Source organism: Sceloporus undulatus, chromosome 2, assembly GCF_019175285.1.
Source record: "Sceloporus undulatus isolate JIND9_A2432 ecotype Alabama chromosome 2, SceUnd_v1.1, whole genome shotgun sequence".
In the NCBI taxonomy this organism is placed as follows: Eukaryota; Metazoa; Chordata; class Lepidosauria; order Squamata; family Phrynosomatidae; genus Sceloporus; species Sceloporus undulatus.
In genome coordinates, this window is record NC_056523.1 from 170629141 (window position 1) to 170647066 (window position 17926).

At 41.6% G+C, this 17926-nt stretch overlaps 1 protein-coding gene across 2 annotated transcripts; it reads right to left on the reverse strand.

Moving 5' to 3' along the window:
- Window positions 1-3344: 3344 nt before the first annotated feature.
- LOC121921046 (retinol dehydrogenase 7-like) lies at window positions 3345-17597 on the reverse strand. Of its 2 annotated transcripts, none has more exons than XM_042448511.1 (5): window positions 17525-17597; window positions 9291-9612; window positions 7895-8150; window positions 6132-6289; window positions 3345-4164 (listed from the first exon to the last, which is right to left on the reverse strand). In XM_042448511.1, exons 2-5 carry the CDS (start codon window positions 9601-9603, stop codon window positions 3947-3949), a joined length of 945 nt encoding a protein of 314 aa, XP_042304445.1. In that variant the 5' UTR covers window positions 9604-9612; window positions 17525-17597; the 3' UTR covers window positions 3345-3946. The 2 variants fall into 2 exon arrangements, with proteins under 2 accessions (XP_042304445.1, XP_042304444.1); XM_042448510.1 differs by lacking the exon at window positions 17525-17597 and adding an exon at window positions 12558-13485.
- Window positions 17598-17926: the final 329 nt, after the last annotated feature.

Below are 17926 nucleotides of genomic sequence, written 5' to 3' on the forward strand. Positions count from 1 at the left end.
CTCTGACAGCAACTTTTATCCTCCCTTAGACTCTCCACTCCTTAATGAAGGACTTTGGTCATGGAGTATTCCGAACTTTACCATCCCTTTTAATTTCATAAGGGGGCTGTACCAGTGGAGCTATTTTTGTCTGTTGGGGCATTAATAACACACAAGCTCTGACAATATGCAAAGTGCCTCCTTTTTATTGCTCTTTGGGCAGCTCGTCACTTCAATAACATGGTAAAATGGCTACAAGATTCCCACTGAGTACTGGCATACATCTGCCTACTTAAAAACATTTCTTGTCTTTACGTATTTCTCCATGCAGCATAGTGTTGTATATTTGCATAGGTATTATATTTTGATTTAAAAATCTGGGTTGAGGGATCCATGAGCCAATTTAAGTCCTGTAGTTCAACTCTTGTTTTTTTAAAAAAGGGGATGGCCCTCTTCTCTGGGTAGAGTGGCAAAAAGTGAAGGCTTAGTCCTTTCCAGGAACACCTAAAAGAAGCACCAACTCTTCTCCATTCTCTCTGCTATGGTGTTCTTCTGGCCATTTTGAATACCTGGACAGGAAAATGGCAGTGGAAGCACCTCTTTGGCACTTCCCTTCAAAGGAGCCTCAATGGACATACACACCCTAAGTGGCAAGCAGTGGTTTGGTTGCTTTAGGACAGTGATTCCATGATGGCTTTTTGTAGAAATCTTGTTGGTTTTACAGAAGCTGTCCACGGTGATGAACCCTAATCGAAAAAGAAGTTCACCCCCTTCTCCTGCCCAGACAGCTTCCATTAAATGGAGAGTGACTCTTGTAAAACTAAACATGGATTATTTGTTGAGGCAATGAGATGATCTGAAGGGGGAAAAAAGACTGTTCCCTGTTCAGATGCAAATGCTGCTTTGAAGGCAATTCCATCAAAGAGGGATGAGAAGTTTAATGCAAATCCTACATCTTAGTCAAATACATGTTTTTTTTGTGGGAAAATGGGTCATGTGAAAGTCCACTGTCTTGAAAATAGAGGCTACAGACAAAGAGCCAGAGGCAGAGGAATGTCTGGAATGGGAGGCAGGCAGCTAAGGGCATGCCAGAGCCACTCTGAGGCAGATTGATGAATTACATGACTGTGATTTTTATGAAAGTTTTGAGCAATTAGTCCTGCAAGCCACAAGTTCAGATGGCTGTAATGATATTTTCAATGTGGATTTCAGTTTGGATTCAAAAGCCCATATGGCTGAATGTTAATCATTCTTCATAGATTTGAATGGGAATGTGAAAGAAAATGTTTATGGAATTGGTAGAAAAAGGCTTCAGTCTCAAGGCACTGGAACCATTGTTTTATTATGCAGAGCTACAGCAGGCATGAGAAAAATAACAGTCAGTGATATTCTGTATGTGTCAGATTTGGGATCCAATTTGATATCAGTTAAAGCACTGATGAGAAAAGGCTGTGAAGTTATTTTTTTAAAAAATAAAATTTTGAAATTTGAAATTTAAATTTTAAAAAATTCTGGGGGCCTGCCTTTCTTCTCCTCCTGAGGTTCACCTCATCCCACCATCTCTTAAAGCATTTAAAGAGATACAGGCAAATGCTACAATGTTTCTGGCAAAAATACAGATATTTGAGCAGAAGTGGTGTCACGCCTGCTTAGGATGTCATCTGGTGCAGTTTGCATCATGGCACCCCTAGTGATGCCACTGCCTCAGATGTATCCCCAACCCTGAAAGGCCATATAGGGGTTCAGTGACTGATGGTATAGATACCCATAGGCCTCATTCTCACATACAAATAAATTGGTTTGCAATCCAAATTGATGGATCGCTTCAACAGCGGAGCGTGGTGCACACTACATTTGCCCCGATCACATTTTCCCCCCTGGAAAATAACCCACTTGTGGTTCACATTCATGAATGAATAGATTCGAAATGGACCCACTCCAGCTGGCCGAAGGTATTCAGGAAGACATAATTTGAATACTAAAATTGTATAAAATAATTTACAACAATTATTTTCAAAGAAATCTATTTGTTTTCATAGTGTTAATATAACTAGAGGTATACATTTTCATATGATTTAGTAATGTAAACAGTTTGCTATGAAATTTCTCAGTGATCATAATAACCACAATATAAACAACAGTTAAGCAAATGTCACTTTTTGTCCTGGTTTGATAGTTGCTCCACTGGGCCCTTTCCTCTTTTTGTTTCAAAAATTTTCATAGAGTTCAGCAAAATGTTTTCCAGCCAACTTGACTAACAGATGGTTTTGTATTTGCAAGTGCAGTCATTAGATGAATCTGAGTAATGCTCTGGTTTCTCTTTAGATCATATAAATCTTTAGCATTTTACCAAAGAGTAATTCTCTTTGGTACCATCAGAACATGCATTATAAAACTTTGGTCAATTAGGAATCAAGTTATAGAACACACATAGCTAAGCAACATCTGGTCAAGGCGGCATAAGTTGTTAATGAAGAAGAACACAAAAGCTAGGAAAGGTTGCAGCGTTTGCTTTTGCCTGCGTCTACTGGGAAGGACAAGATTCTGCCCTCTCTTCTTATCTGCTCCCTATTGACTTTACTGAGGACAAACAACCTTAGTAGTTTGAAGCAATTTTCCAGTTTTCAACAACTGAAGTAAGCTAAGGACAAAGGAAGAAAGTGGAAGAGAGAGAAACTTTCAAAAAGCAGCTGAACGTTTTAAAAGCAGCTAAAAAGTGGGACAACAGAGGATTAATTTGACTGTCCCTGTCAAATGGGAATAGTTGGAGGGTATAGCACTACAATCCTAGAACCTTCCAATTACAGCAATATAGAGTACTAGCACAAATTACACTATTATGGCCTCCTGGAGGCTTCCGGGAGTACTATTGGCCTCTGGGTTTAAGAAAGACTAGAAAGCACTAACAGAGGCCAGTTTTTCTGGGGGGGATGATGAAGCTGTGCTCCCTTCAATGAATAACACAAGGAGTCCTTGTGCTCATTGCAATAGGGGTGGAGATAGATGGGCCCTCATTGCATAGATTAGTAGAAGTAATGATGTTTGACGATCCTTGTGTGTATGTGCCTTCAAGGCGCCTGCTGACTTATGATAACCCCATGGATTTCATAGGGTTTTCTTTGGCAAGGAATCCTCACAAGGTGGTTTTGTCAATTCTTTCCTCTGAAATATAACAACACCACCAACACAATTTATTTATATTCTGACTTTTTCTTGCGGAATCAAGGCGGATTACAAAGCAAAGGAATCAAAATACAAAACACCCCCCATCAAATACATCACAGCAATAACAATAAAGTAATATTGTAATTGTAATATTGTAATATTGCCTATAACACCTGGTATTTGTGGGTGGTCTCCCATTCAAGAATTAACCAGGGCTGGCCCTGATTAGCTTCCAAGATCAGATGACATCTGGTGCCTTTTGGGTATTTAGGCAAGTCATATCCCTAGGTTAAACAATTACAGGTAATGTCTTACACTGTAAGGTGCTATATCCATTCTCTGTGTTATAGCTGTAAAGAGTCTTTGGGAAAAGCTGGTTTGTTCTAGAAGAAAAATAGTGTTGCTGGAGAGGAGCAGAGCATATTATTCAGGCAAATTAAACCCTGGCATAGCCATTTCTTCTCCATGTTTTCCTTGGACTTCTACTCTAAGTATTTCAGGTAGCCTGATTCAATTGCTGTAATGCAACCTATTTCCTTGAGTATTCTCCAAAATCAAACATGTTCTCACTCCTTGGTCTGTTGGAAGGTGGATTCACTGAAGGATGTTCATGGTGTATGAGAGATTTAAGTTGACCTCACCTCAGCCAAATGACCTCAGTGGCTTAGAGATCAAAGGTAAGATAAGATAGTTATTAAAAATACCAAAACACCACTTTGAGACATTTTGCTGCTGAGATTCCTCTATTCACACCGCTTGTAGACTTGACTGAATGCCTGTAATGGTCTTTCTGCAAAATTATCTACACTGCCTGTGCAGGCCTTGGCTTCAAGTGAGCAAAAACATAGTCTGACACAACTGTTGGCATGTAAGACAGAGGAATGAAGAAGAGTTTTGCATCCCAGCCTGCAGAGTAGCGAGTTCGAGGGTAGAGGGACATCAGGGCATGTTCTATGCAGTCAGTGACTAGACAGAGGTTGGTGTTGGCTCCCTTTGAGAGATTTTGGTGTAACTTGCAGCCTGTATGAGAAAAATATAAAGGAAAGGTGTAGTCCAAGATTATATCTGGGTTGAGTCTAGATTACGTCAGTCTGAACCAGTTTGGAGCATTGTGGTGATGCAGCAACAAAATGCAGCTGAACAAAAGCCGGATGGTATGTCTCCTAAATATTGCAAAGTAGCATCATAAGGAAGATGCCAGTACAGGGAGATGGGGAAAGGGAGGAATGTAAAACTGTCCCTATTGGCTGATCTTGCTTCAATCCTGGACAAGAATCTCACCAGCACTCTCCAATCATAATGCCTGGGAGAAGGTGCAGACTGTATAATCATATATTTCCCTCTTTCTTGTGCTCTTTTGCTTGTGCTCTTTTGCGATCTTACTTAGCAGCAGGATTGTTTTCAAATGTTTTGTTGGAGTTTGGGGAGAATTCTCTGTTTACTGTGCTTCCCTTGATTGTGCCAGGACCCAGTGGTGCCACTACATGGTGCAGGGGGTGTGGACTGCAGCAAGTGACATCCCAGAGGAGGAGTGACACCCTGTGGAGTCCTCCACCCACTATGGTGGAGAGGCAAGTGCACCCTTTGTGGCCTCGTCACTGGCATGGCTCTGTGTATGGGAAGGGAGGCAAGGCAATGGCAAAGGGTTGAGTGTGCCCACCATGGCCTCATCACTGGCCTGGGAGGGAACTGATGCAGCAGTGAGGGCAGCAGTAGGGTGAGTATGTCCCTTGTGGTTTTGTTGCTGGCTCAGCTCTCTCCCTTGGGAGAGAACTGAAGCAGTGACAAGGATGGAAGGTGATCAAGGTAGCAGGAGGGGAGGGTTGGGCAGGTTGCCACTGTCTCCCCCCCCCCCCCCCCCCCCCCCCCAGCTCCGGCCCTGCACTGGGTGTCACCAAGCCAGGTTACTCCACTGCCAGGACCCTGCTTTTGGACCTCTCCTTTCCTAGTCAGGTTGCCCTTATATTTGAGGTTTATTTACACGAGCCTATACAGTGGAGGTCCTAATAAAGTTCTGTTTTAGTAGGAATGGTCTTAGATAGTGGACTTCCCCACATCTCCATTTAGACGGTTCAGTTTGATTTTGATTTCAGTCAGTTTTAATTGGCCATTGTGTTTGTTATACCTTTATTTTCTGGCCTGTCTGCCTGGCCTGTATATGATCAGTATGTGAGAACTACACACAAACACAAGTATTATTGAGGAGGTAGCATACACATTACTTAAGCACTACCATTGTCTAGAAAAGTAGCACACATATGAGGACAGCAAAAATAATGAAACAAAATTAGAGTATGAACATTTAGAAGGGAATGCCACAAAAAGTCAACATGAGGTTCTGAGAAACAAGTCATGCCAGAATAATCTGATCTCTCTCTCTCTCTCTTTTTGATAAAATTACCAGCTTTCAAAATTACCAGAATTCAAAAAAGATGTTGACAAGCTGGAGTGCGTCCAGAGGAAGGTGACCAAAATGGTGGAGGCCTGGAAACCATGCCGTATGAGGAGAGACTTAGGGAGCTGGGGATGTTGGGGATGGACAAGAGAAAGTTAAGAGGTGATATGATAGCCCTGTTTAAGTATTTGAAGGGGTGTCTTATTTAGGATGGAGCAAGCTTGTTTTCTGCTTCTCCAGAGAATAGGACCCAGATCAATGGATGCAGGCTACAGGAAAAGAGATTCCACTGAAACATTAGAAAGAACTTCCTGACAGTAAGAACTGTTCAACAGTGGAATACACTTCCTCGGAGTGTGGTGGAGTCTCCTTCTTTGGAGATTTTTAAACAGAGAATGAATGACCATCTGTCAGGGGTGCTTTGATTGTGAGTTCCTGCATGGCAGGGGGTTGGTCTGGATGGTCCTTGTGGTTTCTTCCAACTCTCTGAGTTCTATTCTATGATTCTCCATTGCTTTATATTTCTTGAGGAATATGCATACATGTAAGGTCCACAAAACAAATTCCAGAAAAATGTGTTCAAATTACTCACAGCTCTCTACATATTGCTGCCCATAGATTTCTTTGATGTCAGAAGGCACCTTGCTCCATGTATTCCGGAAGTTCTCCTCCATGGTGTTCAAAATAGTTGTAGTGAAAGCACCGGGTTCAATAATGCTGACTTTGACCTGAAAGGGATGGAGCTCTCTCCTGAATGGAAAGAAAAAGATCACTTCATCTGTAATGATACCGTACCATTCCATGTGGCATTTTGCGTACAGTATTTACTGGGATGAAAGCCTGACGCCGTTAAATGGAAATCAGGAATATGTGTGTAGCACTGCAACCATCATACTGGTTCTAGCCATACTTCTTATACTTTCTGTTTCTTCCTTGAATGGGCAAGATAATTTTTTAAATATTCAGTGACACTGTGTGGCTTGACACTTCTGATAGATTTGGTGAAATTCTCTCACTCTCTCTTTCTCTTTACATACATATTACTCATCCAAATTCCTAAAGTTACTCTAGAAATATTTTAAGAGGAAATGGGCATACCTTGTAGCACCTGTGATCTCTGTACATTCATGCAGATCTCTTTCTCTATCGATCTGACAGACTAACATGGCTGTATCTTTGAATTCGACTACTTAATAGGAAACAGTGCAACACAAGCTAGACAGCAGTTTCATGGGTAAGAAGGGTGATGCTACCACATCTCAGAATGGTAGATAAAAACTAATTAATAAATTAATCAGTTAATTAGCTGTTAATTAATTAGTAGTTCATTAATTACTTCTAAGCCTCATTTGTTGCTCTACAGCTCATTTTTTTCAAGACAACGCACACAGGCAAACACCAGCTCCACAAAATCCCAAATCTTTCATGGTGGAAATTTGTCATAGAAATAATCACTGAGAGAAGTCAGAAATGGTGGCATTTTTATTTGGTGGGGTGAAGGGGAGGAGTGCTGCTTCTTATCTGTGTTGTGATTAAAGAGAAGAGAGAATACAGCTCTTGCTGTGCAAATACTACTGAGATAACGTGCTAGGAAGTAGCTATCACAGAACCTCCAGGGTGTTTTATAACCTTAGAAAGACCATGTAAATTCTTGGAACCTCTGTTTGCAGACTTACATGGAAATAAGTCCAGCTGAACCCAAGATAATTTACTTTCAAGTTTGTCTGTACAGGACTACAGCCTCTTGAGAATCTTCTTTGTGAAGAACAAGGATGTTTTAGGATGAAACACATATATTTAAGAGAAGGCTGCAATTTTACAACGGGAGTATGGCTATTCTGTGCAGACATACACAGGTTTGAATGGAGTTAAGAATGTCCAAGTTATAAAAGATAAATTATAATTTTTTTTTAAATTATAAAAGAAAATTGAGTTCTTTGTATGATAATCCCAGACAGTGATTCTTGGGTCCCTTCTTTTGCATAGATAGTTAGCCAGTAAAGGAAAAATTAATCCTATAATGCATTCTTGCTTCTAACACTATATATAATACCTGTGCCTGATAGTTGCTGTGGTTGCAAAAAAGTGCATCAGAAATACTTGGCTGAAACAGCGAGGTTTGCACCAAAGTGTTGGAAATTTTGAAGCACTGGTGCCAATCTGATTATATTGTGTGCTTTAAACAATATAATTCAGTACAAGGCGGCTTCCCATTTTCTTATCTTTTATTATTCCTATCAACTGAGGAGCCTGATTGTCTTATTACTTTATAATTAGTGGGAAAGAAGACCCATGCCACTTTAAGTAAGCAAAAAAACAAACAAAACAAAAAAAGTTAATAAGCTAGTATCTTACCTCAGGGTATCAGAGAAGGCTTCCACACCATACTTGGATATGGAATAGGCTCCAGAGCCCACCAGTCTTCCGTTCACACTGGACATATTGACCACTCTCCCTCTGGCTTTTCTGACCAAGGGTAGCATGTGCAACGTCACATCAATCATACCAAGCAAGTTTACATTTATTAGTTTTGCAAAATCATCCTTCTTCAGCCATTCATTGGGAGCTTGAGGAACAGCTATACCTGCATTGTTTACTAAGCCCCAGAGCCCTGTATGAAGAGAGAATTGTCTGGTTCAGGACAGTTTCCATTTTCCATTTTTGTAGCCTTTTCAGTTCTGACTGAATGAACCCCGATTCTGGCATCTTGTCAACTATTTTGTGAGTTTTCTGAAATATTCTTGTATTCTGAACACTGTTTAAACTTCAATTTATAACTGAGAACTAGGATGGGAATCATGTGGCCCTTTGGATGTTGAAGTGCAACTGCATCACACACTGTATTAAGATGGAGAAAATATGAGTTTGGTTCACTCTCATTTTAAGTTACATTATGTCATATAATCGTTCATCTCTGTTTTCTTATTGTATTCTTTTTAGTTATCTTTCTCCCCACTTCTAAGGGGCTGCACTATCAAATGACAACATACTAGGATTTATGGGATATCTCCCTGTGAATGTGTGGCATGCTGATGTGTGTACTCTGTTCACACTTCCTTTTGTAAAAGCAAACAAGGCAAATCATGAATTTCTGAATGACAAACTGTTGAACAAAACTAAGAGGTTGCTATTGTCATGTTTAAACCTGGGTCCTTATTTCTTGCTCCCAAACAAGCCTGGCTGATTAGTCATTAACAAAATAGTGTGTGTAAATTAGTGACAACGAGGAGTAGAGTCTGCCCAGCTTGTTCTATCTTATTGTTTGGAAATGTTGACCAAAGAAGGGAAATATCCTGAACCTTAAAAGCTGGTACAGTATTTAAAGTTCCCTTTCAAGTTACCTGATATGTTTGAGATTTTGAATTGAAACAGATGCTCCTACTTAGCATGCTTTCAAAACATATATTCATTTGTCATCACCAAAATTGTCAGATCTTATAGATCATGGACTGTATATGTTCAGTGTGATTTTGAAAGGAATTAGGCATAGTACTACAAAGTTTTGCCATCTTTTACAATTTTGAGCTGAAAATTTTTCTGCCACTGCAACATTCCTAAGCTCTCAGAAACGGGCCAGCCTTCCTTGCAAGAACTCTCACATTGTAGAATTAGCTGGGCAACCTGGTGTTGTCAAAAGAGTGGGCCAAATCAGTTACTTCTTGTTAAAGGATGAATGTTTGGAATAAGGAAATTGCTGGCCTCACCTATGCACAGTGTATATATATGATAATAAAAGTAGAGAATCATTTACCTTTGTTCTCAACACATCCTTTCACCCATTGAGTTGCTGCTTCCACACTTTCTGTACTGGTGACATCCAAAAAGGTGGTTTGCAGCCTCTCTGATGTGGACTTTTCCAGTTGCTCTGTCCCTTTCTGGGTGAGACAGGCTGCCAACACCTGGAAGCCTCGGGCATCCAGCTGTCTGGCAAGTTGGTACCCAAATCCAGAGTCACAGCCAGTGATAAAGATGTATTTCTCTGTTAGTTTCTCCACAGTCTGTCTCTCCCTGTACCATCGGTGAAGGAAGTAAAGTCCTAGCAGAGCAGCCAAGTAAATCCACATGTCTAAAACCTGCAGAGAAAAACATAAGGTAGAAGTGCTAGGGCCCTGTTAATTTATGCAGCTGTTTCAGTACTAAACCAGTATCTCTTATCAGTAATGGATTGGATGGGAGCAAACATCCTGGTGCTCCTGGGAAGTCAGGTCAGGGAATAGGGATTCAGCCTGTATTGGATGGATTACTCTTTCCCTGAAGTTACAGATGTGTAGCTTGGGCGTACTCCTGGCCTTATGTCTGAGCCTGGATGCCGAGGTTTTGGTGGTAGCAAGGAGTGTATTTGCATAATTAAAACTAGTGTGCCACCTATGACCACTCCTTCTTATTTAAACGGACCATAAGGCCGTAACTGGTTGACTTTAAAGGATATACAGCAAATGTGCTGCTTCTTATATTTTAAATGTGTGTGTTTTAACTGTTTTAAATGTATGTTTTAATTGCATTGTTCTTTGTAAAATATATATATTAAAATACTGCAGATTGTTCAGCTATTTTGTTTTAACCTACAGTGGAAGCTGCTTTGGGTCCCTTAGTGGGATATAAAAATAAATAAATAAATAAATAAAAATTCATCAAGTTGACGTTTCTAGCAAACTGATCAGAACATAAACAGAAATGTTTGTCCTAGGGTCACTAAACAATGGAAACAACCTGAAGGCACACAACAACTGCAGAAAGAACAATTCATTGGGTTGTGATTATGTCATGTACATCCAACACTATTGCATTCTTCCAGCCCTTCAGACCACTGAGAGTATACTTTGAATGTTAACAGTTGGGATGTCCGGAGGACGTCCCATTTTAAAAAAGGGGCGTCTCTTATAGACGCCCCTGGGCCTAGTACGGACTCCGTCCGTACAAGATGGCGCCGGCCCTTCTACATGGCCGGCGCCATCTTTGCGTATCGGACGCTGAGCATCCGTACGCGTCGCTTGTGACGTAGCGAGCGCGCCCCTGGCGCCTCGCTACGTCGCAAACGCGACGGAAAAAGAAGCTCCATTTTGGAGCTTCTTTTTCGGTCCGCGCGGGAGTCGGGCCGTGTGAAGGCTCCGGCTCCCCCGCGGACCTACTGGCGGCGGCGGCAGACCGCCGCAAAGCGGCGGTCTGTACCCCACCAGTAACTTTATTAATTGGTCAAAGAAGTAAAAAGGAAAGCAAAAGCACTGATTGTATGGAGTATATTGCCTTGCAGATCATTGTTATGAATTGAACTTTGTTGAAAGTCTCTACTAGCATGGAAGTTATTTCATGTGGGCTGTGTATGGAGGCTGATTAGGAATTTTGGAATGGTCTCAAAGCCACATTTCCACAGTAGATGAGGTCAGAGTCTGTGTGGAAAATGAGTAGCAGAGTTAATGCTGTGTGAGTGGGACCAGATAGGATTTCAATATAGACGCGGTACACACTGCCCAAAAAGGGCGGTCTCCTGGCGCCTGTTTTTCCTCTGCAGGGAAGCCGCAATTGCCAAATTGTGCGGTTTCCCTGAAGAGGAAAAAGAACCCGTGCAAAGCGTTATTGTAACAAGTGTGCCGTTGGCACACTGTGGCACACTGGTTACACAAGCGGCATGTGGCGCCGTGCGTATGCCACGCGGTGCTTACGTAACAATGGCGGCACCCATGTATACAGGGCGCCGCCATTGTGATGCCCTCGTCATGTGCTAGGGTTGAGGGGTGTGTGGACACTCTGTTCTGAGGCAACGCTAGCATGTGACGAGGGTGGCACAAAGGGCCGGTCTGTACCGGCCCAGAAATTTGTAGCACTACAGAAGTTGAAAGTAGTCCCAAGAGTTCTCTAGGGCCATAAAGACCATCCCTTAACAGTGCAGGAATCCACAACTAAAATCTCTCTAGTCATGTAAAATTTATTCAGCTACCTCTAGACTGTGGAATGACCTGCTGGAAGAGATTTGTCAGCTGAATACATGGTCTGAATTTAAAAGAACATTGAAGACCAGTTTCTTCTGGCAGGTTTATCCAGATGCTTTTTAAATTATGCATTTATTTATTTCATTTATATGCTGCCTTTCACCACAGAGGGACCAAAGGCGGCTCACAGACAAAACATTTAAAATTTCAATAAACTTCAAAACAATTAAAAGCATCTACACCCAATATAAAATCACATAAAACACACAAAAGTTACAAGCAAATTAAAAACCTACCTACTCCATAAAAACTACCCATAATTTTAAGTTATGAATTTTAAATGTGGATTGTTTTAATATGTACACATCTTATTTGTCGTTTTAATTGATATGTTTTAACTGTTGTTTGTTTGTTAATTGTTGTCCCCCACCTCAATCCATAGGGAGAGGTTGGTAAAAAAAATATGTTATTGTTGTTATTGTTATTCTTATTTAAAACATTCCACTTTCTGAAGCAGTCTGTTCCACTACTGAACAGTTCTTCCTCCTTATGTTTATTAACTGGTCCATTAAATAAAAAGCAAAAAGGATTTTCCCACCAGCCCATGAGCCTGAAATTCTGAAACTTGACACATACCCACACAGGGTATATATATTAGCCTGAACATGTGACACCTCCAGCCAGATAGGTGACTCACATATGTCTTTGTCTTTATGGTCAATAAAGACTTCAGTTTCATTCAGTAAAATGAAGAACAATTAATAAAAGCAAGGAATATTAAGCTGAAGAAAAGAACAGAATGTCAAAGGTGAACTGGGATACAGGAATAGTAGGATAAGGTAAAAAAGACAATGAGAAGGCCAGGCCTTCTAGAAATACCATCAGGATTTCACAAAGTGAGTGATCTGTCAAGGCCAAACAATCAAATGTGAGAAGAAACAGCCAGGGTTGTTGCTAATATGTATATCTAATTGGAAAGGTGAGAAGATTACAATTACAAACACATAACAGAATGCTTATTAGGGACAGGTTACCTCCCAAATGTGACTGTCAAGAGGGCTATTAGGGATGGTGGGAAGGGCTGGGCTCACCTGATACATGTCTACTTTCCCCGCAACATAGTAGTAATTGGGTGTTGAACTCTCACATCCAAATTGGGGGTGAAGGCCTTCCTTTGGAAAACTGGTTTCCACCTGCTGAGAGATTTCAAATCCCATGGCAAATAATAGTAAACCTGCCAGCATCTACAACAGAAACACCACTCTATGTTTATAAGACAAAAAAAGTGTCAGAAGTAGAACTATGAATCCCTCAATGAGAAGGCCAAAGAGTAAGGGCGAAAAGAAGAAGTGAAACACTGGTGAGGAGATTAGGAAAGAAGACAAAAATATGAAATGCCCCCTTACCTTCTTTCTTGGAGGAACAGTTGGGAAGATCAGTTATAGTCTGCCCCACAAGTCATCACTTGAACTTTTACTGTGGTGTGCTCTGGCATTCAGATTAGGATTGCCAACACCCTCTTCTATGTTTATCCCCAAACTCTCCACACCCACTTCTTTATAGCCTTTTTATGGCCCTTAGGTTCTCTCTTCCCCACTTTCTCAAAAACACACATTAACACAATCCACATGCCTTAAAAAAGAGACTGCAGAGCATGATGCAATTGTAAAAAACCCCAAAATAAAATAAAATAAACCCTCCAGAATGAGTCTAAAACAAATTCTCTTGCACTTCACATTAGGGCAAATCTGCCTAAGCACAGCTAGAATGCTGTTTTTCCTGTTGGTCTACAATTTAATGTCCTGCCAATCCAAGCCCTGAGGACAGTACTAATAATGACTCCTGTAATATAGGATCCACCAGCACAAATCATTACATGGAATTACCTGTCTGCCTTCCTAACCAACTGAGAAGGTGCTGCAGCAGACAGAAAGCTTTTCTGTATTCTCTGGACATTGGTGAGGAAGTCCTGGATTATTGTGAGGCTTCTGCTTCTTTTCCTTTCACATATATTTTCATTGCACTTCATTGTGGTTAACCGGACCAACCAAAACTGGCTGGAGTAAAAATGCCCAACAGATTTACCAATTTTGGCTACTGGGGTATTTTTATTTTTGTCTCAGCCTGGTTTGAGTGTTGGACTAGGACTCTGAAGACTAGTGTTTGAATCCTCACTTGGCCTTGGAAGCCCACTGGGTGACCTTGGGCAGGTTGCACACTCTCAGCCTCAGAGGAAGGCAAGAGTCTCTGAAAAATAAAATTTGCCAAGAAAACACCCATAAACCAGAAACAACTTGAAGGCATACAGCAACAACATAATATATAATGGAACTCCCCCCCCCAATCCAATCCCTTTTTGGGGAAAGCAGAAGTTGGGTTGTCAGGTTGTATATAGGATAGGTCTACTGCAGTTTTAATCCTGAACAGATTATAGAGTGGGATGAGGTACTGAAAATCTCCATAAAAGGAAATGAAGATATTTCTCCTCCCTCATTTTGTAAACCCTAACTTTCAGCTGCAGTAGTCCTTGCCCAACATGGCTACTGACTCTCTAGTAGACAGTGGGAGGAGAGGACAGTGGTAGATAGTGGGCGGAGGAACACTCACCTCTGTTTTTTTTGCCAGACACACTGGATACTCCTTTGTGCTCCTTCCTTTTCTCTGTGCTTACATTCAGACAACACAAAACAGTTTGTTTATCCACTCACACTGCAAGCAGGAGCCATGGCTCCTTGGGCTTGTCATGTTGTCCAAACCCAACCTGTAGAATTAACTCTAGGGAAAAGATGCAATGTCTCTGACTGTGTGGGAAGTCAACTTTAATTTCATCTAGAACAGAAGAGCAATAACTGGATAGTACAAAAAGCCATTGGTCTGGAAACACTCTTGGTCATGACTGAAGTCATGGAGTTGAGAACACCATGGTTGCTTTGGCTGATGCCCTCCAGTCCTAGATAGGGTCACACTCTCATCTAAGGACTTTGTTTGCAGTCTGGGGGTGCTCCTTGACCCATTCCTCCAGATGACAAATCAGGTAAATGCGATGGTCAGGAGTGCTTGTATCAGCTTCAGCTGATACTCCAGCTGCGTCCTTTCCTGGATCCGGGGGACCTGGCAACTGTGGTACACGCTTTGGTAACCTCACGACTTGACTTCTGCAATGCACTCTACATGGGGCTACCTGTGCCTAGCCTGGAAACTTCAGCTAGTGCAGAATATGGCAGCCAAGTTGGTCATGGGAAAATTGAGACATGACCACATTACACTTGTTTTAAAATCACTCCACTGGCTGCCTATTGGTTTCCGGGCATAGTACAAGATGTGGTTATGACCTTTAAAGCCTTACATGGCTTGGGTCAAACTTTTTTACAGGACTGCCTCCTTCCATACAATCCTCCCATACCAGGGGTAGGCAACCTGCGGCCCGCGGGCCAGATGCGGCCCGGTGAGGCCTTGGGACCGGCCCCAGCCCAGTCCTGCTGCCGATTGCCGCTGGGGCCTTTGGCGTCTTGCGCAAGGGGCATGGTGGGACAATTGTCTGTAGAAGCCTCAGAAACATGCATTTATCTTAACATTTTTTAAAAAATCAGCAATTTTTTTTGCGTGTCCTCCATTTTTTATTTAAAAAGTTCCCTCCATTTGAAAATTTTGTCCTACATTTGTCCCGGTTTATTTATTTAATTATTTTTTTAAAAAAACTTAATTATTTATTTTTTGGCTTCGGCCCCCCAGTTGTCTGAGGGACAGCAACCCAGCCCCCGGCTCAAAAGGGTGGCCTACCCCTGGTTTTGAGCATCACTAAGAATCATGAATTTATATTTATATGAGGGATTTCAGCTTGTACTTGGTCATGTCCTCCATTTTACTTGAAAGTCCTACATTTTGCAGTGCCTTGTCCTCCTTTGCAGTTAGGACATCTGGTCACTGTGGGAGCCAAGGGCAGCTAAAGTGGTATAAAACTGCATTAATTCTCCAGTGTGGCAGCAGCCCTGGTCCTTTCATCTGATGACCCTACTAGTTCTCTTTCTTGTGACATCCTTTTCTGCCCCTTGGGTGAAGATGTTTAGTTTTTAGGGGTCATAGAAGGACCACTACTACCCCATAAATTCATGGGGATAGGATCTAGATTTTTCCACATCATTAGAATGAATAATGCTTCCAGCTTGCAAAAGGAATATGTGTACATTAGTCTCCATTCCAAATATCACAGCAATAAATTAGTCTTTAACCTGTAAAAATCTAATTGGTTTTTTGACTAATTCTCAATACTTTGACTAAAGATTGGAACCTAAATTTTATGTCATGTTTAGTTTTAACAAATTAAACAGCGGAAATCAAGGAGTGAAAATAATTATGAGGGGGTGACAGGGGTGCCAAAATATTTCTCACCTAGGGTGGCAAAATACCTTGAGCCGGCCCTGGTTAGAAGTAGGATGTAGGGTACAGTACTGCAGTGTATTGTACAGTATTAAGCAACTAACGAGAGGGTTGCATACAGTAAATAAATGTAAGGCAGCAAGGAAAGGTGAGACATCGTGACTATCAACTTTTCACAAAAGTAATGCTGCATAAAGTCTTTCTCAATACAGTACAACAATTACATCGTTGAATGTTGTCCTCATGTGCAATAATTTAATTCACCACCTGATTGTGCTTGTTCTCTACAGAATGATTGGATTCTCAACATGACACTCCTGTCCCTGTTTCCAAAAGTATGTTGCCTAAAACAAGTGAGTGTTATGTGCAGCCCCTGTATCTGCTGTTTCAGTATCTGCTGTTTCATGCAGGCCCTGCAGGGACATTTTTGTGGTCCTTGGCCACTGCGATGTGATTGCAGTTACTTCTGTTTCTTCTTCTACTAATGTTTTACTTCATGATGGCTTAGTAAAAAGAGTGGATTGGCCTGGAGAGGAAGCGGAGAGGCTGATGAGATTGGTGGAGGTGCTTGCACCCACACATCCAGCCACCCAAAGACAAAGATAGGGTGAGCGGAGATGGGGTGGTATTTCCTCCTCACCACTGCCAAGCCAGTACAAGGGATGAGGGGTGCCAGGCTGAGGCAACAGAACGAAAGCAGCAGTAGTAGAAGAAACAGGAGTAACTGCAGCCACATGGTGGCAGCTGAGTGAAGGGAATGGATTGGCTAGAGGGTAGGGTCAGAGTGAGAGGCACACAGGCTGATGCGACTGGTGGAAGCTCATGCACATACACCAACAGACAGACACAAAAAGAGGGTGAGCCTAACTGGGACAGTATTCCTCCTTGTCCCCCACCCACCCAGCCATGGAGAGAACTGGGCTGAGATAAAGGCAGGAAAGGAACAGAAGAAGCAGCAGTAACTGCAGCTCCCTCATGAGAGGGAAAACGTGGGAAAAAATATTAATTTGACACATGGTCAAAAGAGTGGACTATATATCGAATACACAGGTTCTGGATATACAGTAATTTAGAATGGGTGAAAGAGCAAGTCATTGGAAAGTGAGGAGCTAAACAGACGGTCAGAAAAAGGCGGCATGAAGCTGCCTTTTCCAAAAAGAAGTGGAAAAAAGCAGCTTCTTTTTGAAGCCGCTTTTTCCTGGATATAGCACGGACGTGGCGCGTTCCTGCCGGCCTTTAAGTGGGCGTCATCTAAATGCCACCCTTTCAGGCCAGCATGAATGCACCTCTTTTTGCCTGTCTGTACAGCCTCTGAGTCGTTGAAAGAAGGCTGTATTAACCCAGTCACTCCATCTCCCTGTGTCAGTCATTTGAGACTGGGAAAAGAAAAAGAAGGAAATCAAATCTTTCACATGTTTGGGTATGTTGTTGATTGCTCTGCACTCTGAATGTCTCTTCCTGGCATTTTTGCATAGATGTGATATGGAGAGAGAACAGCACCCAACAATAAGTGCCCACACCTTAGAAACCCAGGATTTCACCAGCAGAGCCAATGCACAGCATGAGTACTTCTAGCCACCTTGACTCCCATTTTGGAGGAAAGGTGGGATATTAATCCCTTAAATAAAAAATAAATAAAATTCTACATGTTCTGGAATAACAACAATAGATTTGTGTCTACCTTTCCTGCATTCTCTGCATGAGGATTGCCTTGTCACCTTCTTTTTATAGATCTCAATATATAGGCTTCTTCCCAGAGATCTATGGTGATCTTGAAACAAGCCTGAGTTGGTATATAATGTGTTCTGCTTTCCAAATTGTGCATAGAGTTAAGCAACTCCCTATGGGCATATGGCCAGGGAAGGGCCAGAGGCACCTAATGATTTGAGAAACCCATGTTTTTCTTCTCGTTCATTGAGAACTTGATGAGAATTTTTAAAAAAAAATATTCGTTCCACAAATCCCCTTTTCAAAAGGTGATTTCTTCTCTCCCTTTCAGCAGCTAGTGAAATATTTTTCACAGATTTCTCGAATGACAATAAAAGACAAGTCGAATAATTATGCTAATTACTTTGCATTTCAA